The 23,814-nt window shown below is 54.9% G+C and overlaps 4 protein-coding genes across 5 annotated transcripts in view; 2 read left to right on the top strand and 2 right to left on the bottom strand.

Moving 5' to 3' along the window:
• The first annotated feature begins 239 nt into the window (after nucleotides 1–239).
• Nucleotides 240–4,128, top strand: MIF4GD (MIF4G domain containing). 2 transcript variants are annotated; one of them, XM_032429458.1, is made up of 6 exons: nucleotides 240–340; nucleotides 1,268–1,399; nucleotides 2,231–2,340; nucleotides 2,521–2,676; nucleotides 2,764–2,856; nucleotides 3,373–4,128. In XM_032429458.1, exons 2-6 carry the CDS (start codon nucleotides 1,312–1,314, stop codon nucleotides 3,598–3,600), a joined length of 675 nt encoding a protein of 224 aa, XP_032285349.1. In that variant the 5' UTR covers nucleotides 240–340; nucleotides 1,268–1,311; the 3' UTR covers nucleotides 3,601–4,128. The 2 variants fall into 2 exon arrangements, with proteins under 2 accessions (XP_032285349.1, XP_032285350.1); XM_032429459.1 differs by lacking the exon at nucleotides 2,521–2,676 and having other exon boundaries at nucleotides 3,373–3,974.
• Nucleotides 4,037–7,489, bottom strand: MRPS7 (mitochondrial ribosomal protein S7). The gene is made up of 5 exons (XM_032429456.1): nucleotides 7,185–7,489; nucleotides 6,458–6,649; nucleotides 6,279–6,342; nucleotides 5,396–5,563; nucleotides 4,037–4,620 (listed from the first exon to the last, which is right to left on the bottom strand). The coding sequence occupies exons 1-5, from the start codon at nucleotides 7,265–7,267 to the stop codon at nucleotides 4,399–4,401; spliced, it is 729 nt and encodes a 242-aa protein (XP_032285347.1). The 5' UTR covers nucleotides 7,268–7,489; the 3' UTR covers nucleotides 4,037–4,398.
• A 42-nt stretch (nucleotides 7,490–7,531) lies between these two features.
• GGA3 (golgi associated, gamma adaptin ear containing, ARF binding protein 3) lies at nucleotides 7,532–22,938 on the top strand. Its single transcript, XM_032429454.1, has 17 exons — nucleotides 7,532–7,622; nucleotides 13,774–13,858; nucleotides 13,985–14,060; nucleotides 15,408–15,506; nucleotides 16,201–16,324; nucleotides 16,568–16,671; nucleotides 16,804–16,884; nucleotides 17,234–17,371; nucleotides 17,941–18,022; nucleotides 18,128–18,244; nucleotides 18,531–18,773; nucleotides 19,149–19,219; nucleotides 19,511–19,827; nucleotides 20,053–20,276; nucleotides 20,565–20,734; nucleotides 20,908–21,018; nucleotides 21,194–22,938. The coding sequence occupies exons 1-17, from the start codon at nucleotides 7,583–7,585 to the stop codon at nucleotides 21,302–21,304; spliced, it is 2,193 nt and encodes a 730-aa protein (XP_032285345.1). The 5' UTR covers nucleotides 7,532–7,582; the 3' UTR covers nucleotides 21,305–22,938.
• Nucleotides 22,939–23,031: 93 nt separating this feature from the next.
• Nucleotides 23,032–23,814, bottom strand: part of NUP85 (nucleoporin 85) — a 32,320-nt gene continuing 31,537 nt past the window's right edge. Inside the window, exon 19 of the mRNA XM_032429455.1 lies at nucleotides 23,032–23,534. Within this exon, the coding sequence (XP_032285346.1) occupies nucleotides 23,436–23,534 (99 nt within the window). The 3' untranslated portion in view covers nucleotides 23,032–23,435. The remainder of the gene's footprint in view (nucleotides 23,535–23,814) is intronic.

Raw genomic sequence — 23,814 nt, 5'->3', positions numbered from 1 at the left:
TTTGGATCCCGTTTTAACCCGAGCCCCGGGCGTGAGAGCGGGACGGGGCCGCCACCGCTGGCGACCGAGGGCTTCGGGCCGAGGAAGGTCCGGCGCGACCGCCACGGACCTCGGGAGCCCGCGCGGCGAGGAGAGCGTCGCCGGGACTCCGGCAGGTGGCGCCGGCGAGACGGCCCCGCCCCTCCGCGCTGGCCCCGCCCCGGCGCCGCGCTCGGAAATGACCTAAGCGGCGGCGAGGCCCGGCGGGTCGCTCCAGCTCTGCAGCGCGGCGGACGGGGGCCGCGAGCACCATGCCCGCCGAGCGGCCTCCAGGCACGCGGGCGCGGTGCCGGCCCGGCAGGTGGGTCCCGGCGCTCGCAGGGCACCGCACCGCCTCTCCAGCCCGCGGGACCCGGGACGGCTCCCCTGCCCCGCCCGGAAGGGCATTCCGGGCTTGGGGAAGCTGCCTGGTTCTGGAGATTCCCCGAGGTCGTCCTTTGACCGGGGGGGGCTCGGCGTCCGGAGAGGGGACTCCAGCAGGGGCTGCCTCTGGGCGACGTGTCATCCGGCTCCCCTCTTCTTTAAGGGAAAGGCTCCAGAATGGAGCTCAGGAATTAGAGGAGTCTGAGTGGGCAAGGCCGGGTTTCTGCCGCTCGGGAGGCCAGTTTAACCAGTCCGTCCCGGGGAGAAGTTGGCCTGGACAGGAGCAGTTCGGGCCCCGCACCCGCCCACACAGGCCAGGCCAGAGGTTGGGGGGGGCGGGTTTTGGGACTTAGAAGGACTCTGACTAAAGCCGAGGGAGGGATCGGGGCCAGGGGATTGGAACCCTGCTGGGACAGACTTCTCCGGAGCCCCCAGCCCTGTCACTCGCCTGAAGTCGTGCTGGGCCAGCAGCTTCCAGGCCGGTTTACATAGGCAGGGCAAGTGTCTGATATGCCCCTGTCCACACCCCCAGTGCAGCTCATCGCACCCCAACCTTAGTATCAATGAAGAATATCCCTGCCTACTATGGAGACTGGACGGTCGGCACGTTCACCTTTACGTCTCTACTCCCGTGTAATCCCAGAAGCTCCAAGGGTTCCTAAACTGAGCAGCAGGTGCCTGGCTGGTGCCCAGTCTCCACCAGAAGCCAAGCTTGCTGGGCCCTCAGCCAACCACCCAAGGCAATGGACTGGCTGGGAGCACCTGTCCGAGCGCTGGCCAGCCCTGGCCGGGGCCTGCAGGACTAGAAACCCTGACCCCACGCTGCACACCTGAGGCCTCTCTCTTCGCCTCTCCTCCTCCCCAGGTGCTGTCATTAGTCCCACCTCAGTAAAGAGCTGCCGGGGCTGAATGGTCATGGGGGATCCTGGTAGAGAGGAGTATAAAATTCAGTCTTTTGATGCGGAGACTCAGCAGCTGCTGAAGACAGCACTCAAAGGTGAGCATGGGAGCCCTCCTGAGCTGCAGAGAAGGGGCCTAGGGGACAGGCCTGGAGGCCTGAGCCTCAGCCAGGGAATGCCCAACCCTGTCCCTTTGCTTTCTGAGAATAAAAGTCAGCAACATCGCTCTTGGACTGGAGGACAAGTTACATTTAGGCCAATAATTGAAAGTATGAATCATAGAGTCACCTCTCGGGCAGTAAAGCCATTTTTTAAAGTACCCATGAGAGCGGGGTGGAGCACAGAGAATCGTCTCCAGAGCCCTTGCATTGGCCCTGGCTTCTGTACTGCCACGGCAGGTGGTCTTGCATGTGCAGAGAGGGCTGACTTGGGACAGAGGATGGAGCATTCTGCTTGGCAGAGAAGATGCAGTCATTGTCCTGGATCAGTGCCTTCCGCAGCACTCAGAAGTTCGACTCAGCTAACAATTAGTAATGCCCATCACATGCCAAGCTAAGCCTGTTGGGGAGGCCCTGCCTGGCCCGCCTTGTCAGGTGTTCATGTGTGTGTATTGTAAGAACACTTTCTTCTGTGAAATTGCTGTCAAATACATCGTTATTCAGTGCTCCTTCCGCAACCTAGTGCCAAGAAACATGTGCCCTAAAAAACTAGCATTCTTTGACTAGTCTCTAACGGCCACCTGTCCTGGCCATCAGTCGCCCAGTGGAGCTGCTCTGATGTAGGGCTACTTCTCCTGGTTATTTTCTGGTCTTTTAAAACATAAGTGTATCACGGGAGTGCTCTTTTGTAGAAACATCTCAAATCCTTAGAAGCAAATGGAAACAAATGTGCTAACTCAGCAGCTCTAGACTCCCCAATCTCTACCCTAGATCCAGGTGCCGTGGACTTGGAAAAGGTGGCCAATGTGATTGTGGACCATTCTCTGCAGGACTGTGTGTTCAGCAAAGAAGCAGGACGCATGTGCTATGCCATCATTCAGGTGGGCTGGGACTGGTAGAGAAGCGGGGAGACACTTTGGGAAAGGCCGTGGCAAAGGGCAGGAGGCCTGGCCAGCAGGGAAGAGGTGGAGAGTCAGACAGGAGGGTCCTCAGCCACCAAAGCTTGAGTGGGGGTCGCCATGGCACCGCCCCCAGCTCACCATCCTTTCCCTGGCTCACAGGCTGAGAGCAAACAAGCAGGCCAGAGTGTCTTCCGACGGGGACTCCTCAACCGGCTGCAGCAGGAGTACCAGGCTCGGGAGCAGCTGCGAGCCCGGTCCCTGCAGGGCTGGGTCTGCTATGTCACCTTTATCTGCAACATCTTTGACTACCTGAGGGTGAGGCCCCGGTAGCCACCCTGGGCGGCAGAGACAGCCTGTCTCCTTCAGCCACTCAGTGCTCTGGCCCCCGCTGTCCCCCCACAGGTGAACAACATGCCCATGATGGCCCTCGTGAACCCCGTCTACGACTGCCTCTTCCGGCTGGCCCAGCCTGACAGTCTGAGCAAGGAGGAGGAGGTGGGTGACCCCGGTTCAGACAACTGTGGAGGTGGGTGGTCCCTGGCTCAGCTCAGAACACCAGCACACTGTCCATGAAGAGCATCCGAGAGCATCACTTCCCAGGGCAGGAGCCTGGTGAGCAGGACAAGCTGCCAGGCTTGGAATTTATTCAGAACAGAGAGCAGCCAAGACCTACAGGCTCAGAGGCTTTCTTCCCAGTAGGAAAGCCAACCTGTGATAGGAACCCAGCTGTGGCTACACATGGCCCAGAAACAGGGTCAGGCCGGGTGCGGGAGGGGGAGGAAGGTGGGGTTACGCGGCAGCTTGAAGACAGGCCCTGCATCCAGCCTGGCCGGCAAGACCTATGGCAAGTCCTGAACTTGTCTCCTTTTACCTAAGATGTGGCGAACACCCACCAGGTGCTGTGAGCGGGTCAGGAGGAAACAAGTGTGTGGGGCCGAGCGAGCTTGCCGCTCAAGCTCCCTGAATGGCTGCTCTGTGTGCCCCGGGGTCACCTCCAACTGCCCCCTGCAGGTGGACTGCCTGGTGCTGCAGCTGCACCGCGTGGGGGAGCAGCTGGAGAAGATGAACCGACAGCGCATGGATGAGCTCTTTGTCCTGATCCGGGACGGCTTCCTGCTCCCAAGTGGCCTCAGCTCCCTGGCCCAGCTGCTGCTGCTGGAGATCATCGAATTTCGGGCAGCCGGCTGGAAGACGACCCCGGCTGCCCACCAGTATTACTACAGCGAGGTCTCCGACTAGGCCTCCGGCTCACGCGGCGTCACCAGCAGCACCGGCCTGTTACCTGCCCAACTCCCTGCCCCTCCCAAAGACCATCCCTTCCAGACCCTCACCAGCTCCTGAGAGGTTTCCCACTTACGCAGTGGTCCTGCCCTGAGCACCTTCCCTCCCGGATTCAGGGACCTCAGGGACCGGGGAAGACACCAAACAGAGCTGCCCACACCATCCCATCGACCTCGCCCCCAGCACCTCCAGCCTGGGCCAGGCAGAGAAAGGCAGCCTCTAACACCCAGTGCACTGTGTAACCGCTGGGGCGACAGCCATCCTGGGGCCTCGGCTCCCCCGTCCCCATAGCTACTGGTGGGGTACTTTGGGATCTCGAGGGGCACAGCACAGGGCACACCAGAAACTGCTTTTTATACATTTTATACAAGGACCACTTCGGAAACAAACATATTTCCAGTCGGTTTTAGTAAATGGCAGTACCACCTCACATGCGACACCAGTTCAGGGCGAGAATTTTCTAATAAACCTTTTCCAATATTAAAACTGCTTCCTTTCATATCCTCCCCCAAAGTTCTACCCCAAATTGAGGAAGAGAGGCTGGATGGACCCTAAGTTCCTGGGGGAAATCCAAATTGATACGTTTCCTCTTTAAAGGAGATGGGACAGGAAAAGCAAGTTCTAGCCCCCAAAGAAAGGACTAACAAGCAATAAATACGTTGCTCCCCCCCTTAAAAAGGAACTATTAACCCACAAGGGTTTTTCGCTGTGACAGTGGCTCCCACGATCCGGCAGCAGAGAGCCCCCAGCCTCCCTCTACCACCAGCGGTAGTGAGCCAGGGCACGGTTGGCCTCCGCCGTCTTGTGCATGTCATGCTTCTTCTTGATCACAGGGCCCTGGTTGTGAAAAGCCTCCAGCAGCTCATGTGATAACTTCTCCGGCATCAGCATCCGCCGGTGCTTCTTCTCCCGGCACTCAGTAATCATCCACTTCATGGCCAAGAAGCGACGACGCCGGTCGGGAAGTGGCACAGGGACCTGGACGGGACAAGACCCCGGGCAAGTTAGTCCAAGACCTTGTCGGGGCGGCAGCCTCCTCCTGCCCTGAGCTCTAAGGAGTAGCCACAGGTTCCCTGTGGGCCAGCTGTGACAACACTCCTGAGGGGCCTGGCTTCTCCTCTTTGAGGCCCCCTCACCCCTGGGTGCCCTCAGTGTAGCAGACATAGAGGCATTCATTGAGCAAAAGCTCATTAGGCAGAGACCTCTCTCACCTCTAAATGGAAGCTCAGCCAGGTTGATATGAGCATCAACTGGGAAAAGCCCCATCAAGCTGGGGTGACTTAGCCAACTCAGATCAGGGGTGCCTAAAAACAAGACCCTCTTGTCCACAATCATTTGCTAGACCGCCACTATATGCCAGGTACCTAGGGACACGCCAGACCCTAGGCATACAGACATTAACAAGTCTCCACCCTTACGAAGTTTACGTTAAAAATCAAAAGCCGAGAACACTGGCTTATGGCAATAACACAGAATTAAATGCTAGGACAGAACCTCGTTCAGTTCAAGAAATGGCAACGAAACACCAGTTATGGGTCAAGTGCTACTCTAGACGCTGGTGTACAAAGATGAGTTATACACAGTCCCTCACCACGAGAAGCTGACAACTTACGACACAACATCGTGGACAGAACCTGCTCCCGATAAAACTATCAATCTTGGCCCAACTCTGGGCCTTCCCACTCCTAAGTGCTCCCCAACCCACCACCACCAGCTTGTTCCATGGGTGGGGAGCCCCACTTTCCGGGCTCACCTGGTAGAAATGGCCGCCTCTGAGAATGGGCACCAGCCCTATCACAGGCTCACAGTTTTTCAGTGCTTGGTGGAAGATGGTGTAGGGGTTGCGCTCGATGGTTGCTTGTTCCTCGGCAGAAGCAGCATGGTACTTCTCAAACTGCTTCCTTTTCACAGCTTCCAGAGTCTGCAAAGGGATACACTGGAAGATGCTGCCCCAGGCTCCCTAAAGGGTTTATCCCCAGCTGAGCTAATACCTTGCCCTCTCCTCCTCTGTCATCCTGTTCTTCTACAACAGTGTGGCCCCTCTCTCGGCACCTCTAAGGCAAAGTTCTTAAATGCCTCCTCTTTCCTGGAGGAGGACTAGGGCAGTAGACGGAGATTTGTGATTGGGGGAGTGCATGGTGGTTGCTGACTCCTGTAGGACTTCATTACAGCCGCCACCTCCACCCATATACACGGGGTCATTTTTTTTTTTTTCCAAAAAATTTTATTTGAGACAGTGCGAGTGAGCATGAGTGGAGGGACAGAGGCAGAGGGAGAAGCAGACTCCCCGCTGAGCAGGGAGCCCAGTGCGGGGCTCAATCCCAGGACCCTGGGATCATGACCTGAGCCGGAGGCAGACACTTGACTGACTGAGCCACCCAGGGCGCCCAGGGAAGGTAATTTTTTTTTGTTTTAAGTAGGCTCCATGCCCAGCGTGGAGCCCGACATGGCGCTCGAATTCATGACCCTGAGACCAAGACCTGGGGTGAGATCAAGAGTTGGACGCTTAACCACCCAGGCACCCCATACAGGGAAGGTAATTCTAATGGCAGATATATGAAGCTGTTCTTTTTTTAAGCTAAACTGAAAGAGCCACGTACAAAGACATAAGCAAGGAGACAGGAGAGACGTGTTACCTGCGTCATGAGGGATCTGGCCAGTACTCTGTTTCCTCCTTTCATCATCATGTTGGTGAATTTACTTCAAGGAGAAAAACAAAATGTTTAGATTTCCCAGGCTCTATCACAATCCTTACTGTAGACCCTCCCTGGTACAGTCCCAGTCCGTGGAACAAAAGTGTTTGCTTCCATCTAACCTGATCACGGGGTCTTCAAACACAGAGCTTGTTTTCGCTGCTGGGGCAGCTTTGATAAGCTGAGTCTTCCTGAGTTCCTGTTCATACTTCTCCTCCTCAGTCAGCTCGGCCAAGGCCTTGCGGTAATACTCCTTGTCAATCTGTGGATCCCTGTATTCAGGACCATAGCGGCTCCACCTCACCTGGGTTAGCCTGAGAGGAGGGAAGAGGAAGAGGCCGGCAAAAGCTGACTCCACAAGTGAAAAGGCTTGACTTAACAATGGGCCTGTTTGCCAACCCGCCGACGAGTGAGAGCGGCACGGAGACCGCTAGGCAAACCTGAACGCAATAATTCTGGCTCTTGTCCTAAGAGGTGGGTGGGCCTCCCCCAAACAGGCCAGGAAAGTCTCCTCCTCGTCAAGTGCCAACGGTAAGGCGAGGTTCCTGAACCTCAGGATAGGCGCCCCGCCTAAGCATCTCGCCCCCCGCCCCCCGAAAATCCCAGCTCTGAGCTCTTCGGTTAAGACCGCGCTTTCAGCTTCGACTCAGAACCCCACTGGGCTGGGGACAATCGCTAAGCCTTCAGACTGGCTCGAAGTCACGCAGCCAATTCAGAGGCTTGGACCGAGGTATCCTGGCCCCCAGGTTCTCTCCAGGTTCCTGCGCGTTCTGCCTATAGCCCTTTCCTTCCCTGCAGGTCTCTCCGTGAAGTCCCAAGCGGCACCCCAGCTTCCTGCCGCCCTCTCACCCTGGAAGCCGCGGGACAGCCCTCCGCAGGCCCAGCGCCAGGACCGACCACCCTCGCGCAGCCTTCACCGCGGGGGCAGCCATGTTGGCTGGCCACAAGGACCCCACGAAGGCTGCCCTCGGCGTGCCTGAGCGAGTGACAGGAGACGGGGGGAAAAGCTCCGCAGGGTCCTAAATCTGTGCGTCACTCCATTAATCCGGGCGTTAAGAGTCTCTCACTCCGAGGTCCAAAGGCAAGAGTCAAAAGGAAACATTCGGCGTCTCATTTTCCGCCGCAGTCTGACGCCACCCTCGGCGGCGCTCTCTCTTCTCAGGCCCCCATGCAGGCCCCGCCCCGACCCGTCTCTCACAGGTTCTCGCGAGGTTTGAGGCCGCTGGGCCGGCCCGGGCGGCTGCAATATGGCGGAGGCGGAAGGGGAGAGCCTGGAGTCCTGGCTGAGTGAGTAGCCGCGGCCGCTTCTGTCTGCCCTAGAGCCCCCCTCCGCCCCTCTCCGCCCCACCCCGCCCTCCTCCGCTGCCAGGGGTCCGCGGCGGCGTCGCCTGGCAGCCGCGCCTGGACTCGCCCTGGCCGCGAGCATTCCGCGATCACGCCCCTTCCCCAGCAGGGCGCCCGGGCCCCCGACCGGCGCCTCCTCCCACTTCTGCGCGCGGCGGCGTGAGCTCGGGTCCGGCCCGGGCTCCGGGGAAGCGGCAGCCAGGTGCTGCCGCCTGGCATGGCATCGGCGATTTGGGGAGATTGTGGTGGGGCCGCGCGCCGCCGTGACTCCGGGACCCCTGGCCTCAGTCTTAGTCGAAGGGAAAAGCTGCGGATTTGGGCTGAAACTCCGGGAGCGGTGGGTGCCGCTGAGCATACACACACAGCTTCAGAATTGCGACCATGTATTTGAGAAGTGGCCGCCTCGCGCAGGCAGAATGTTTGAAGTGAGAAGAATCCAAAAAGGGATAAAGAGCAGCTCTACCCTTTTCCTGCAGTGCCCAAACCTCGGTGATGTCCGTGTTGGAGATACACACACTTGAACATCTTAACGAGTCATTCGTAGGTAACATACTCTAAGCAGAGCAGAGGAGCACAGCCTAGTGCTGTAGTTATAGCGGCCTATTGCTCTAATTGCTAATTTATATTGCTATTAAGGAAATACGGGTTAACCTTGTTAGCACATAGTATTCTGCTGAAAGGTTAATAAGTTAACTTTCCTGTGGGCTTAGAAGAGGCCCCTGGAGGCCTCTAAGTGAAGGCAGAAATTGGACAGTGATAAGACAGGATGCCTAGAGACTGCCTTGTGCAAGATCTCTTATTTACTAGAGCCTCCAGGCTGTTGGAGGTAATGGCTGTTTCCTCCAATGGCCTGACCTTTCTTTTCTTTTCTTTTAAGATTTTGTTTATTCATTGGAGGCACAGAGATAGAGCACGAGCAGGGGGAGAGGCAGAGGGAGAAGCAGGCTCCCCGCTGAGCCAGGAGCCAGACATGGGGCTCGATCCCAGGACCCTGGGATCATGACCCGAGCCGAAGGCAGATGCTTAACCATCTGAGCCACCCAGGTGCCCCTGGCCTGACCTTTCTTAATAAGAAACCCCCTTCAGGTGGTTGAACCTAGGTTACCTTTGCAAAATCTGCAGTTGCAGGCAGGTCGCAAAGTCCTCTGTGTGCAGGGAATTGTTCTCCAGGGAGCTCAGAGTACCCCAAAGACATTCATTTAATTCCTTTATCAAGTATCCTAGCGAAGCAGGTACTACTGTCACAATTTCACAAAAAGAGGACACACTGACTAATCACACCACTTACCCAGAGCCATCCAACCAGATATAACTACGCTGGAATCGATTTGATTCATAGATACTAATGGGGACATTGGAGTAATTTGACCTAAGCTGAGTTTAACTGGCTAGGTTTAAAGTTATATTTTGAAATAGGAGAGGGACAGACCTGTTTTTGAGGGAGAGTGGAAACGGTGAGTGGGGCAATGGGATGGTATCTGTAGATAATAGAGCTAAGACTGGCCTTTGATCTTTCCCATTGGTTAGAGTGACATTAGGGGCGGTGTTAAGATTCTTTCCATTCTTTTTTTTTTTTTTTTTTTAGATTCCATTCTTCTCCCTTGTTCACCTTCACAGTTCTTATGACTTATTGGTGTGACCTTATCAATCAAATGAACCAGTGTTTGGGGTTTAGCATTGTCTTAGTCTAGGTCCTTGTCACTCCATGGTTTGCCAGAATTATTATAGAAGCCTTTGCTGGGCCCCGTGCCTCAAGTGTCTCCCCACCTCCCCTCCGTCCTCTTCTGTGTAATCAGGTCGTTCCATTGCTGCACACCTACTGCCACCTCTTTGTGGCTTCCCAAGAGTCTCCTTGCTGTGCCAGGTCAGGTGTTCTTGTCCCCCCGGCACACACTAATCTCCTTCCCTTTGCTAAACTAAATGCTTTAAGACCCATCCCAGATTTTCCTTGCCCACAGACTGTCTCTTGATGACTTCAGCCTTCTCTGAAGTCCTCTCATCTCAATCAGTCCATAACAAATACCTACTCTATGAGGTATTATGAAAATTAAGTTCCAGCTGTCTTTGCCTTCAGTTTGATGAAGATGATGCTGGGGTGGATAAAGCATTCTTAAAAAGATACAGGTACGGGGCGAGAGCTGTAAGCTGTAAGCTGTAATTTCTTTAGGAAATTGGGGGTAAGTGGAATGGAAAGATGATTCTCTCAGTGAGGAGGTGGCAGTCAAGCCAGGCCTTGAATGCCCAGAAGACTGGGGACAATTGGCTAAGAAAACACTAGACAGGGGCACTCGGGTGGCTCAGTCATTTATGCGTCTGCCTTCGGCTCGGGTCGTGATCCCAGGGTCCTGGAATCGAGCCCCGCCTTGGGCTCCCTGCTCAGCAGGAAGCCTGCTTCTCCCTCTCCCACTCCCCCTGCTTGTGTTCCCGCTCTTGCTGTGTCTCTGTCAAATAAATAAATAAAATCTTAAAAAAAGAAAACACTGGACAGTGATGTAAATAGAGCAAACCATGTTTGGGGCATACAGGAACAGGTGTTTGTCTGGTTCAGGCAGGGAGCTCCTGTAGGAGTGTGGTTGGAGAGAAAGCTGGGAAGTTAGAACTAAATTCTGGAAGAGCTTGAATTACAGCCCAAGAAGTTCAAATTTCAACAGTTATCAGGTCCCCGTTCTTACCGTAGCTGGTGAAGTCAGTGTTTTAGGAGGATTAGTATAGGGGTTTTTTTATATAGGATGGCAAGAAGCAGAAGTTCTGGAAGCAGGTGAAGAAGTAAGGAGGTGGGGTGGGGGCAGGGGTAAGAAAGGGAGAGATTTAAAAAGACGTTGAGAAGGAAGGGACCCTGGGTTGCTGGAAGTGGGTGAGAAGGAAGGAGTCAGCAATGGGGGTTCAAATCCAGATGCCTGGGCGTGGGGGCACAGCGAGCTTTTGAAAGATGGCACCATTTATAGAAATGGGGAAGTCAGGAAAGAGAAGTGATGAGTTTGTTTTTAAACTCATTTCTGTATCAAATTATATAATTACACTCAAGTTTTTGCTCTGGTTATTTCGCACAAGTTGCATCAGAAGAACATAAGCTCCCCAAGGGTAGGCTCTGAGTCTTGGACTCTTTATGTAGTCCCTCCATGGCCTAGCATGCTGTGTACTTCGTTTTCTTTTAGTTATATTATTGATTGAATAGTATCAGTATAGTTCACCTGTGTACTTAATTTTCTGTGGGTGCTTAACAAAGACTTGGTGATAAAGTCTCTCTTAATTCAAGACCCTAGCACCGAAGGCTGACTCTTTTTTTTTTTTTTTTAAGTTTATTTATTTATTCATTTATTTGACAGAGAGAGACACAGCGAGAGAGGGAACACAAGCCGGGGGAGTGGGAGAGGGAGAAGCAGGCTTCCCGCGGATCAGGGAGCCCGATGCGGGGCTCGATTCCAGGACCCTGGGATCATGACCTGAGCCGAAGGCAGATGCTTAACGACTGAGCCACCCAGGCGCCCCGAAGGCTGACTCTTGATTTCTTTTCCATCCTGTGTTCTTGCCTCTGCTCATCTCTAAGTCATGTGATACATAGAATCTGTCATCTGTGAAATGTCTGAGCTGTGTCGGGATTGGGTAGCCAGGGCTGCCCCTACTGGAGGCATCCCTACTTGACCTTTTGAGGCCCCACCACAGTCAAGGCTAATGATGGAACTAAGCTGAAAATGAGAGGAGGGAATCTAGAGGCACAGACACATAAGAGGATGAGGCTTTCAGGAGAGACCTGAAAATAGAAACCTTGAGTCAGAGTAGAGCCCAGAGCCAGCTCTAGAAGGTGGGGCTTACAGGGGAGGCGGTATCCCCTCTGTGCCAGGTGATGGAGCATGTGGAGTGGGTAGAAGGTTGTGTGCATCTGCAGGAGGGAGGCAATGGGCAGATGGAGAGATGGAGTTACCTGGAATTATCCCCAGAACTTTCCTCCTGTTCCTGAGGGTGCTTGTGGACTGGAGAGCTGGAGTAGATGCTCAAAACAGGGACTGGGCATTGCTGAAACCAGGCTTTTTGTGCCCATGTGTAGGCAGAGAGCTCCCTGCAGATTTGCAGTAGGAAGGTCTATCAAGATGGGACTCTAGAGAAGTTGAACACAAGTGAGAAGGAAGTGGGCATATTCCTGGGAGCAGAAGTGCTATCAGAATTAGGAGAGGCCTGGGGAGAGCACTTCCGGTGAGCGCCCATTGCTTGTGTGCGTGTGGGGGGCAGGCGCCTCCGTGCTGTCCCCTGAACCTCCTTTTCCTCCTTTTCCGGTTGCGTGCAGTACAGGCGAGCGTGTTACTCCTATACCACGAGGTGTGTGACTCTTCTCAAAATAGTAATAGCAGCAGTGGGAGGGGTGTGGCCCCTCAGACCACCCTGTGTTTTGTATCCTTCAGCCTCTTGATGTCATGTGAGAACTTTAAGCATCTCAAATGATAGGGATTAGTAACAAAGCTGCGCTAACACCTGAGAAGATACCAGACAACTGATGGGAGAAACACGGGGCTTCTGGAAGGTGACAGCTTGTAGGTCACTGTGGCAATAAATAGCCACTCTTGATAGAATTAATCTTGCTTCCCTCTAGCTTGACATTTTAAAGGGCCTGCTAATTCTTTTTTCAAGACTGAGGACAGACATTTTTCCTTTTCCTCCAAATATGAACCTAAACCGTCAGAATCTTCTTGCACCCGGCGCGGAAACACTGCAGGCCTTCCCTCTGCCTCAGGGTGGCGTCTGCTGACTCCTTGTGCCTCAGAGCCCCGTGGGGGTAGGGAGGATGCTGGGAGCCCTTGTTAGGATTTGTTCATGGAGCTAGTGATTTTTAATGTTAGGAAAAAGGAAGTTAAGAAAACACAGTCACGAGAAATCAGAATTCAGGAACTTCTACAACACCCCTTATGTGGAGGGGCTTTTTCAAGCTTCTGTTGCTCTGCTTTTGGCGCTGGGGGAAATCTGCAGGAGCATGGGTATTTAAAAAGGATCTACGCCTTCAGCCTACCATTTGTCTTCTGAACCTGAAGCCCTAAATTTAGCAAACAGCTTGAGAGTGCTTTCTGGAAGAGGCAGACTCCCAAGATGTGAATCAGATATGGGAACACGTTTAACCACCCTCAGCGGGGGCCGTCCTCTTTAGCACAGGCTCTGGGATAACAGGGGAAAGAGGACCCACACCAAAATGTTAGGAGCCTTGACATTTAGCACCTGGATTTTAATCCCTCAGTGATCCTCTGAGAACTCTCCAACACTTGCCTTTGTCCTTAATCATAGGAGACCATTTAAACTTGAGGGTGCCGAATGCTTAATTCAGAGTCTGTTTCTGCAGTCCCGTGGACAGATAGCACAATGATTGGTGCTTAGTAGGGGCACAGTAAATATCAGCTTAACTTACAATGTGCAATTTAAAAAACATGGAAAGCAGAGGGTGCCTAGGTGGCTCAGTCGGTTAAGCGACCTACTCTTGTTCATGGCTCAGGTCATGGTCTCGGGGTTTTGGAATTGAGCCCTGCATTGGGTTCCACACTGGGCGTGACGCCTGCCTGGGATTCTCTCACTCCCTCTCCCCCTCCTGCCCCTTCCTCCCTCCCTCCCCCCCTTCTCACTCTTGCTAAGAAAATAACATTTAAAGCATTAAGAAAAGTTACGTCTTGAAAAAGTTTTTGAAGGGTATGTAGGAAATAAGTTTCTTAAGTATATATGTTTTTTTATCAAGTATCACCTGGCTTCAGTTTGTCTAGGAGACGCTTCTTGCTCATCCCTATTTGCTTAATAGCTTATTTTTATATAACTAGAGTTATTTATACTTATTGGTTATATTAAACATTTTTACAGGTATCTTTGAAGATTTTTATTGTTTGTGTTTATAATTATTTGTCCTATTGATTGTGGTCTACTCTAAGCTTCACAAGGCTGAGAATTTGTTTTTCTTTCATTTGTGACTTTCAAAACACTAGACTGATCTGTTGAGGGTTTATCAGAGAAGAAATTTGGAAACAAACTTAGCTTCACGTCAGTGCCTAAAAAATTATTGGAAAACCTTCCATTATGTCCTCCTTTCTCTTTATAACAATTGTCCTCCACTTTGCTCTGTCCCAAGATAAGGCCACCAATCCTTCCAACCGCCAGGAGGACTGGGAATACATAATTGGCTTCTGTGATCAGATCAACAAAGAGCTTGAAGGGTGAGTCTCAAAGCCACTGGGGGGCAAGCGGGAGAGAGCTGAGCAGAGAAGTCCAAACTGGCCAAGGAGGGCCAGCCACGTAGCCCCAGGGTCAGTGCCTGAAAGCGTGGTCTGCTTGTCCCCCAGGCCGCAGATCGCTGTCCGATTGCTGGCCCATAAGATCCAGTCTCCGCAGGAATGGGAGGCGGTCCAGGCCCTGACGGTAGGTTGTTTCACTCTGACCAGCGAATTTTAATGAGCCCGGGCCTTTCCTCATGTGCCCACTGGGTTCTCTGAGGTTTGCAGGGCCCACGTCCTATGGCAGCTAAAAGTCCTTTGATACCAGAAATGTCCGGAACGTGTTCCGTGAACTGCCCCACAAGTGTGTGTGCCCTTGTGCAAGGCCCCGAGGCTGCAGAGAGGCCCGGAGTGCAGTCCCCGCCGGTCCGATGGGAGAGGCCGAGTGGCTGAGCGAGGGAGCCGGAGGCCGGGGCCCTGAGCCCGGGCTGGAGCCCTGAGGCAGCTTCTTGAAGAGATGCTGACAGGGCTGTCTTGCCGGTTAAGAGTTGGCCAAGTAAAGAAAAGTGTGGCGAGTACAATTTGTTCTGTAGCTAAAAGTAATGCTAGTTCCTATTCAAGGCATCACACCGACCGGCGGATCTTAGCGTTTATTCAGACTGCGAGGATTCAGAGCGCAGACGCGTCCAGAGGCCTCCCCGGGGTCTCCCCTGACTTCGTCCGGGTCATGGGAAGGGTGCTCAGGTGGCCCACGTGCACGCCTCTGTCGTGTTCACTGCAGAGCGAAGGCCTTAAAACAGTGGTTCTCAGCCGGGGGGTGCTTTTGCTCCCCAGGGGACACTTGGCAGGGTCTGGAGACACTTCCGTGTGTCACGTCGTGGGGTGCTCCTGGCATCTAGCGGGTAGAGGCCAGGGATGTTGTAGACATCTTCTCATGCACAGGACAGGCTTCCACAACAAGGAAGGAGTGGCCCGGGATGTCAGTAGGGGCGCGGTTGAAAAACCCAGCTTGACAGAGTCAGAAGCCAAGGGAGGGAACACGGGGGTGGAGCGCTCCTCGGTGTAAACCCCCGGCACCAGGGCCACGGGCAGCACAGAAAGCTTAAGGCAGTTTTGTGTGCCCCAGAAGGAAAATCAATGGGAGCAGGAGGAGGGAAAAGATCATGTCATCAAAAATGAAAACCGTTGAAACATCATCTCCCGTCTCCCCACAGTGTGGATCTGCTGGTGGAAAGAGCCCCAGACCCGAGTCAGAGAAACTTTGTACCTCTGAGGGCAGAGGGTGGCAGGCAGGCACCTTCTAGGACAGACACGCACTGTCTTGGTATCTGGGTCTCAGTATTTCTTATTTTAGTTCCTGTTCAGCTTCCCCGGGAGAGCTTTGCAATTCGAGGGACAGGAGGTGTCAGTAATCCTGTTGCCCCGACGTTCCCGGGGGCCGTGCACACCGCTTCCTGCGCAGTTCCTTCCTCGGGTGAATCGTCACCGTGACCTGTGTGCAGGCTCCGACCCAGACCACCCGCACTGAGCGCCCCCCTTCATGTGGCTGCAGGTGCTGGAGGCGTGCATGAAGAACTGTGGGAGGAGATTTCATAATGAAGTGGGAAAGTTCCGGTTTTTGAATGAATTAATCAAAGTCGTCTCTCCGAAGGTCAGTCGGGCAGTCTCCGCATTCTAGGAACTGCTCTGTGTTCCTCCCCCTCTCCCGTCTCAGTGGCTTCACGGTGCACCTGCCAGCTCCACAGAACTGTCTTTAGACAGCTGTCTGTGTCCTGTCCTTAGGGACTAGGCCCTGAGGGCCGCAGGGGGGCCAGAGGCCACAGGGACGGGCAGCCCTCTGACGATCTCCGGGCCTGAATGTGAGAGGTGATGCGGCAGCAGGTGGGCGGGGGCGGGGGAGGCTCCTGCGGACAGCGGTCACTTGGGTCTATCTTACGTGGATCTAAGGAGTTAGGCTCAGCTGCTCAGCTTCTGTGGCACACTGGTGTGGCTTTTAAGCTCTGGGTGCCACGTAAAGCACAGGGAGCCATTTTTCATATCTAAGACATTCTCATTCATTCCTTTGAGATAAAATGCCATTGTTTCTGGGAGATGGCGCGTGGAAACGCAGTGGCAGGCTCCCAGCTCCCTGCCTGACCATGGACTGTACCCCGGAGAGAGCTTTGCCACGGGTGGTTTCCTCCCCTCCCTGCGCCATGTCCCACACACCTAACACCTGCTGGTTTGGGGTAGGCCTGAAGACTGGAGCTAACTAGCAACTTCCCATTGCTGTGAAGAGAGCGTTCCCACGGTCTCTGCCTCCGGACGGCAGTTATGAGGTTTTCTCATTTCCTTTTGCCTCTTAGTACCTGGGGGACAGGGTGTCTGAGAAAGTGAAGACCAAGGTTATCGAGCTGCTTTACAGCTGGACGTTGGCCCTGCCAGAAGAAACCAAGATCAAGGATGCCTACCACATGTTGAAGAGACAGGGTATGTGCTTACCTTCCCTCCTCCTCACATCAGCCCCAAAGGCTGGCTAAGGCCGGGAAGAATGAGGGGATATGTGCCGTCCCTTCCTTCCTCCTGAGGACGAGAAGGGCTCAGCTGCGGTTTGACGGGCTGACCCCTTGCAGGCCCTCATCCCAGAGCTGGGCCCCACCTTGCTGTGTGAGGAAGGGCATCGAGGTGACCCCAGCGTGAGCCAACGCTCTGCCCCCTTGTGTTCCCTGTCAGGCATCGTGCAGTCTGACCCACTGATCCCTGTGGACAGGACACTGATCCCCTCTCCACCACCTCGTCCCAAGAATCCTGTTTTTGATGATGAGGAGAAATCTAAGGTAAAGCACACCCAGCCAGTGGTCCTCGGGTGAGGTGGTGGCTCGCTCAGAGCTGCAGGAGCTTCGGGCCCTCCGTGGTCTCCCCAGGTGGGGTGCTACCTTTCCCTTTACCTTTGGTACCTCCTCTTCCAGCTTTTAGCCAAGTTGTTGAAAAGCAAAAACCCGGATGACCTACAAGAGGCCAACAAGCTCATCAAGTCCATGGTGAAGGAAGTAAGTGGGCCCAGGGCCTTGGGGCGGAGGAACCCGTGACCACAGAGCCAGAGTCCCTTCCCCTGTCGTGAGGCCAGAGAGCGGGAGGCGCACTGGAGCTTCCGGGGGAGAATGGATCAGAGGAGCAAGCATGGATGGGGCCAGTGGAGGCGTGGGGGCAGGCCATTATTTTAAAAGAAAAACTAGATTGGGACTCAGGCCTTACAGCTCCCAAGAACCGCTCATTAAAAGGAGCTTCCACCGGGACTAGTGTCTGCCCCTGTTCTCTGGTGCGATCCTTGCTGTGGGGCGTTCGGGGGCAGTGGATGAGTCTAGTTAAGCTTTTTCTCCTTGATCGTCATTGATGTAGGATGAGGCGCGGATCCAGAAGGTGACCAAGCGTCTGCACACTTTAGAGGAGGTTAATAACAACGTAAAGCTGCTCAATGAGATGCTGCTTCATTACAGCAAAGAGGATTCTTCGGAGGCAGATAAAGAGCTCATGAAGGTAGGCGCGTCCCCAGGAGAGCTGGGCTCCAGGAAAGGGAGGCAGCCTTTGCTCAGTACCTGTCCTGAGAGCCAACTCGCCACACACCTGCTGCTCCTTATTAGTCAGCATAGCGACCAGGTCTGGGGTGGTACCCCCATTTTACACACGCTATGGCTTACCCACCCCGGAAGGAAGAGCTGTGTGTACGCCCGAGTCGGGGGGACTCTGCAGACCGAGCCTCGGGGCTCACTTCTCTCTGCCCCACCTTCTGCCTCAGGAACGTTTGGGCAGAGACCCACCATGTGCCCCTGATGCTGCACCTCAGTCCTTGATCACGCAGATACTCTGAGTTCTGAGGCATGTGCTGGCCTCGGGGACAGGAAGAGACCTACTCCCCTCGTCCCGAGCTGACGTCCTAGGTGCTGCAGCAGCACGGTGGGAGCGGCAGCAGGCAGAGGCGTGCTCGGAGCCCCGTTCCGCCGGTGGCCATGGCACTGGGGGAGCCCCTGACTTTCTGGACGTGGACACTGAATTAGATCATTGCAGGGGACTTGTAGCTCTCACTTTTAGGTCTGGGACTCTTTCAGGAGCTGTTTGATCGGTGTGAGAATAAGAGGCGGACATTATTCAAACTAGCCAGTGAGACAGAGGACAACGACAATAGTTTGGGTGAGTCAAAGAGTAGTTGACAAGGATGACCCAGGAATTTGGATTTGGCCGGGGGGTGGGGGGAGTGTCATGGCCAGGAGTCAGAAGTACCTCTTTCTGCTGTAGGGGACATCCTCCAGGCCAGTGACAACCTTTCCCGGGTCATCAACTCTTACAAAACAATTGTTGAAGGACAAGTTATCAATGGTGAAGTAGCCACATCAGCCATGCCAGACGCTGAAGGTAAAATGTTCTAGTTCCCCATTTTGGACCCTTCTAGACCAGCCCCAGGCCCCACCACCCAGCCCCGAGTGCTTGACCTGCATGTCATCCCACGGGGCCCGAGGGGATTCTAAGCCCTTCCAAGTGCTCCTCCAGCTTCCCAGGGACCAGGAGCTATGGGTAGCGTTTTCTTTGCTTGCTTTTCTTCAGTGTTAGGCTGGACGATGTACTCAGGGTTCTGCTTCCTGCTGTGCAGCCACTAGAGTGGCCCCTAATCATTCGTGTCGCCTTCCATTCGCCCATCCAGGAAACCGCTCTAGGAACCAAGGCACTCTCATCGACCTTGCTGAGTTGGACACACCAAGCAGCTCATCCTCAGTGTTGGCCCCAGCCCCTGCCCCACCGTCCTCTGGCATCCCTATTCTCCCCCCACCCCCCCAGACCTCAGGACCTGGGCGCAGCCACTCATCCAGCCAGGCTGAGGCCCCCCCAGGACCCAGCAGCACAAGCAACGCCCTCTGCTTGCTGGACGAGGAGCTGCTCTGCTTGGGTGCGTCCTGGAGCGAGGCTGTGAAGGGCTTCTCCTGGTAGGGCCAGCAAAGCAGAAGGGCGTGTGGAATGGGGAAGAGGGCCCTGGGGTGCCCCACGTACTTAGCAGGGGTGGGAAAGGGGACTTCAGGTATAAAGAGAGTCAAGTTCCGTGCCCTCAGGCCCCCAGGGCAGTGTGCACATAAGCTCCGGAACAGACATGGTGGACTGAGCGTCTTGTTCTGCCCCCTCTCCCTTTGGAGGCTGCCTGAAAAAATACCTTGTCCCCACCTGTCACTCTTTCGTCAGCGACTTTCGTCATGTGACCCTTCTAGAGTCAGTGGGGCTGCCCAAGGCCAGAGTCCCTTCTCGTCACCGTCGTCTTCTCTCTCTCCAGGCCTCACTGACCCAGCCCCCACTGCTCCTCCCACAGAGTCAGCTGCGAACAGCCAGTGGCCCGTGTTCCAGGTAGGGGCATCGCTGAAATGCTCGACCAGTTTCAAGGGCTTCCTCTTTCCCAGCTCGTTCCCTACTGCGGTTGGCTGTGGTCTTGGCGGTCCTTACTCGCCCCGGCACTGCCCCAGGTGCGCTCGAGAACACAGATCCCACCCAACGGCAGGCCCGGGGCAGAGAGCTGCTAGTCCAGTGGGGTCCTAGTAGGCCCCCCAGCCAAGGGGGCCAGAGCTGGAGACCTGAAACCCACCGACTGCAACAGCTCCTTCCTGCCCTTTGCTCACTCGCACTTTCCCCTCCTAACAGAACGAGCAGTCGGACCTGGACTTCTGCAGCCCCAAGCCCGGGAGTGCTGCCTGCAGCCCCTCAGACGGGCCTCTTGGCCCCTCAGCACCCTCGGCAGGCAGCTCCCAGGCCCCGCCGCCTTCTCCCTTCCCAGCTCCTGTGCTTCCAGCCAGCGTGCCTGCACCCAGAGCAGGCTCCTTCTTGTTCCCGACTGGACTGGCCCCGGCCCCGGCCCCAAAGGCTGAGTCCACAGCCCTCGGGTACCATGGCTCGGCTTTGGGCGACAGCACCCTACACCAGCTGGATGCCCTTGATCATCTTCTTGAAGAGACCAGAGTGTAATGAGTGGGAAATGTGAGGGTGCGGAGGGTTGGGCCTGGGCTTGGCAGAACCGGAGGCAGCTCCGGAGGGCCTGGGGTGTTCCTTTTTGGTCTACTGATGTTAGAATCTGGAAACTGGGGTGGGGGTGGTAGTAAGAACCAGCCGTGCCATGGAGGACGTGTGGGTTGGCCCAGCAGCATCCCTGATCTCTGACTTACCTTGTCCTCCTTCCTGCCTCTCAGGACCTCAGGCCTGGTGAAACCCGTCTCTTCCATCTTCTTCCCTGGGGCCACCACCTCCCCTCTGATCCCCACCAGCACCACTGCTAGGCCTCTCCTCCCCTTCTCCCCAGGGCCTGGCAGCCCTCTCTTCCAGCCGCCGGCCTTCCAGTCCCAGGGCAGCCCCGTGAAGGGGCCAGAGCTCTCCCTGGCCAGTGTCCACGTCCCCCTGGAATCTATCAAGCCTAGTAGGTGTGGGAAGCTTGGGGTGGGAGGGCGAGGCGGGGCCCACAGCTTGCAGTGATATGGGTAGTGAGGGGTGGGCCCAGGCTGTCCTTGCCCGGGTCCCTAGAGCCAAATGTGACCAGCTCTCCTGCTGTCTCGGCCTCCGCTAGTTGCCACTGTGCAGTCACGGGTGGTTCCGACAGATTCATCCCCACACTCTTCCAGGGAGCCTGCTGGCCCCAGGGTCGCCCCGCCCTCCCCTCCGGGCTCTGGGGTTTCTCCCTCCACACCCACCTGGCCTCTTCCTGCAGGCAGCGCCCTTCCTGTGACAGCCTATGATAAAAACGGCTTCCGCATCCTCTTCCACTTTGCCAAGGAGTGTCCGCCTGGACGGCCTGACGTGCTGGTGGTGGTGGTATCCATGCTGAATACGGCTCCCTTGCCCATCAAGAGCATCGTGCTGCAGGCCGCAGTGCCAAAGGTACCCCCGGCTTCCTGAGGCCTCTGGAGGCAGAGGTCACCTGCTCTTGAACCCCACTGTGTTGAGGGACCCCGAGGCCAGCAGGCAGCAGCATGTGTCCGTCGTGATTCTAGTGGGCTTCCGCTCAGGGGCACCTGCCATCTCTCTTCAAAGGAGCTTCTCTTTCTCTTCAGTCGATGAAGGTGAAGTTACAGCCACCCTCTGGGACAGAGCTGTCTCCATTCAGCCCCGTCCAGCCGCCCGCAGCCATCACCCAGGTCATGCTGCTGGCCAACCCGCTGAAGGTGAGCTAGCTCCGGGCTCCGAACTCGGCCTCCCCGCCGGAGGTGCCATGGTCCTGCAGCACTTGCAGTGTCCCTTCCCTGCTGGGGTTGAGCGGCTGAATGCGGACGGGGTGGTGGTAGTGGCACAGAAAGGGCCCCAGGGCCACACCTTAACACGCTGCCCCCTCCGTCACAGGAGAAGGCAAGGCTTCGGTATAGGCTGACCTTTGCCCTGGGAGAGCAGCTGAGCACAGAGGTGGGCGAGGTGGACCAGTTCCCTCCCGTGGAGCAGTGGGGTAACCTATGACCCCAGAGGACTCCGTGTCACCACACTGAAGCCCAGGCAGGCTGCCACAAGACAGGAGGGCTCCCTGGTCCAGTCATCCTCCACGTCCTGACTGCAGTGCTTGGAGCTTGGATATGGAACAGGGGCTGTGGGCATCGCTGCTGGGAGCCGAGCTCTGCTGTGATGCGCTCTCCTTTGGCCCCCTAAAAGGACCTGATTTTTGTCTACCTGTGTGACTTGAACTGGCCATGTACTGTCAGGGGTGGGGAGTGGCCCCAGACTCTGCACTATGGGAACATGGACCCAAGGCGGGAGCAGGCTTTTCCCCTCATGCTGGCATTCTGATGCCGTAAGAGGGGGGGAGGTCTCTAAAGAGACTTGGGACTCCTTCAGGGACCACATCCTCACACCCCTGGAGGCCTCAGCCCCCCATCACTACTCTCTGCTTCCCCTGCTGGCAGGCTCCTGCTCCCACCTCCAGGGAGGTAGGCAAAGCCCAGTGCTCCTGAACAGCCCTGGGCATTGAGTAAGTTTGTGTACTGCTGAATCTCCAACTCTGCCTTCCGTGGGCAGCAGCATCCTGGAACGGCTGCTGGGTGATGAGTTGTGTGCTTGTCTCTGGTGGTGGCAGGCTGTGTCCTATGGACATCTCAGCAGGATGGGGAACTAGCCTGTTAGAAACAGAACTTGGCCTTGTGGCAGTCAAAACTAGGGATATGAAAGAAAATGGAAGAGAACCATTATTTCCCCTTCTCTGGAAGCAGGTACTCATAGCTTTCTGAGGAAAGTGTGCCTCCTGCCTTGGGAACAGGCCATCCTACTCACTACCTCTTGCTTGGCATGAAATAAACTGCTCTTCTGCCCTTCGAGTCTCTGAAGGGGAGAACAACTCCCATCACCCTTTGCGTCCTCCTGCTTGGGCCTCCCCCTCTTCCCACAAGATGGCCTGTGGTGTGGCATATGTTCGGGAACTGGAGGCCCCAGCGTCAGGCAGATTGCACTAGACTTCTGCTGCCCAGGAACCTTGACTATCCCCAGCTGCTGAGGGGCACGGCCAGTGAGATACGGGGTCTGGAGGTGGTGAGATTAGGGGTCATGCCTGAATCGAGTCACCAGACCCTATTGCTTCGACAATGCTCAGCTCCAAAAAGCTTGTCCCAGTTGCTCCATCCACCAGGTACAACTGGGCCAGGGACTCTAGGCCTCACAGGGCACCAGGCAAGTGAGAATCACCAGCTGAGGAAAGGGCACACAGCTCACCTCAGCTGGATGGCACCGAGCCATCTCTGGGGAAAGGTGGCATAGGCCACACTCCCTAATCCCTCCCTGCACTTCGCCAGGTTTCCTTACTCTAGCCCTTCCCCCTCCATCTCGAGCAAGCAGGTTTCACTGCTTCATTAGGACAGGTCAAAAGTGAATCAGTTTCACTACTTAGGGAAAAAATCCAAGAGCTTTCCAGAGACCGGCTGCTTGCAGCCCTGGGAAGGTTTGTGGGATTACTATATGGAAATACACCTTTATAATAAGCTTTAGACATTAAAAATATCTGAGTGTTACTACTGAGGTCACTGCTTTGTGACAAATGGCTGTATACAGTATACCAACTCTGCTGCCCTTGTTTTGCTGCATGTTAAATAAAATCATTTCTGCCCTACTTGGAATCCTAATACAGACACCATCCACCCCACTGTGGGCAAAGTGCCACTTAACAAATTCCAAATGTAGACAGATATCCTGGCATCACCTGAGGTTTTTGTTGATGAAAGTACAGGTTCCTGGACCTTTTCCTTTTCTAAAGGAAAAAACGGATAAATGTTCCAGTTGATTCTAAAGGCTAGATTTCAGAAGCATACGTAAACCACTGACCGCTCTTGTTTGCATTTCTAATGGAAAGGAGGGCACTGCACTCACCATCCTAACTTCTAGGAGTGGCTTTTTCTCTTGGGAGACAGGGAAATCGGTCCCATCCAAGGAAAACATAACAAGCACTTTCTCAATTTCTACCACCTCAAGTTCACAGGAGAGGCAGGGAAAACTCTCTAGCTGGACTCTAAGAACTTGCCTTCTATTTGGGGGGGAAAAATTTATTCTTTCAGAAATATATAAACATTGCCATACAAAGGTGCCACGTTGAAGCAGCTCTCGGCTGGTCTCAGGAGCCTTCCAATGAGCCTTCTTTTATAATGGCCCGGCCAAGATTTCGTGCAAGAGCAAGTCTCAGCATTTCCAACTTGGTGTTCTCAACATCCTCCTAAAAGCAAAGAACCAGCATGAGGTACAGCAGGAAGTGTTCCTTCTTTAAAGCTCTGCAAGGCTCTATCTGACCCAAATGCAGACCGAAGGCATTTAACATTTAGTAGTAGCTTCCAGCAAGTTGATACGAGAACCGCATGCAAAGGCCCACTGCGACCAAGTGCCAGAAAAGTAGAGATCAGAACACCTAGAACCGCCCAGCTTCGTCCTAAAAGAAGTTGGGTGTGTCAATTACAGGTTAAGAAGTAACTCAAGAAGCACAAGTTTGTAAGGGGCCA

Source organism: Phoca vitulina, unplaced genomic scaffold, assembly GCF_004348235.1.
Source record: "Phoca vitulina isolate PV1807 unplaced genomic scaffold, GSC_HSeal_1.0 scaffold41, whole genome shotgun sequence".
NCBI classification, from domain to species: domain Eukaryota; kingdom Metazoa; phylum Chordata; class Mammalia; order Carnivora; family Phocidae; genus Phoca; species Phoca vitulina.
The sequence above is the reverse complement of the archived record's forward strand: the minus strand, read 5'-3'. Positions and strand labels throughout refer to the sequence as shown.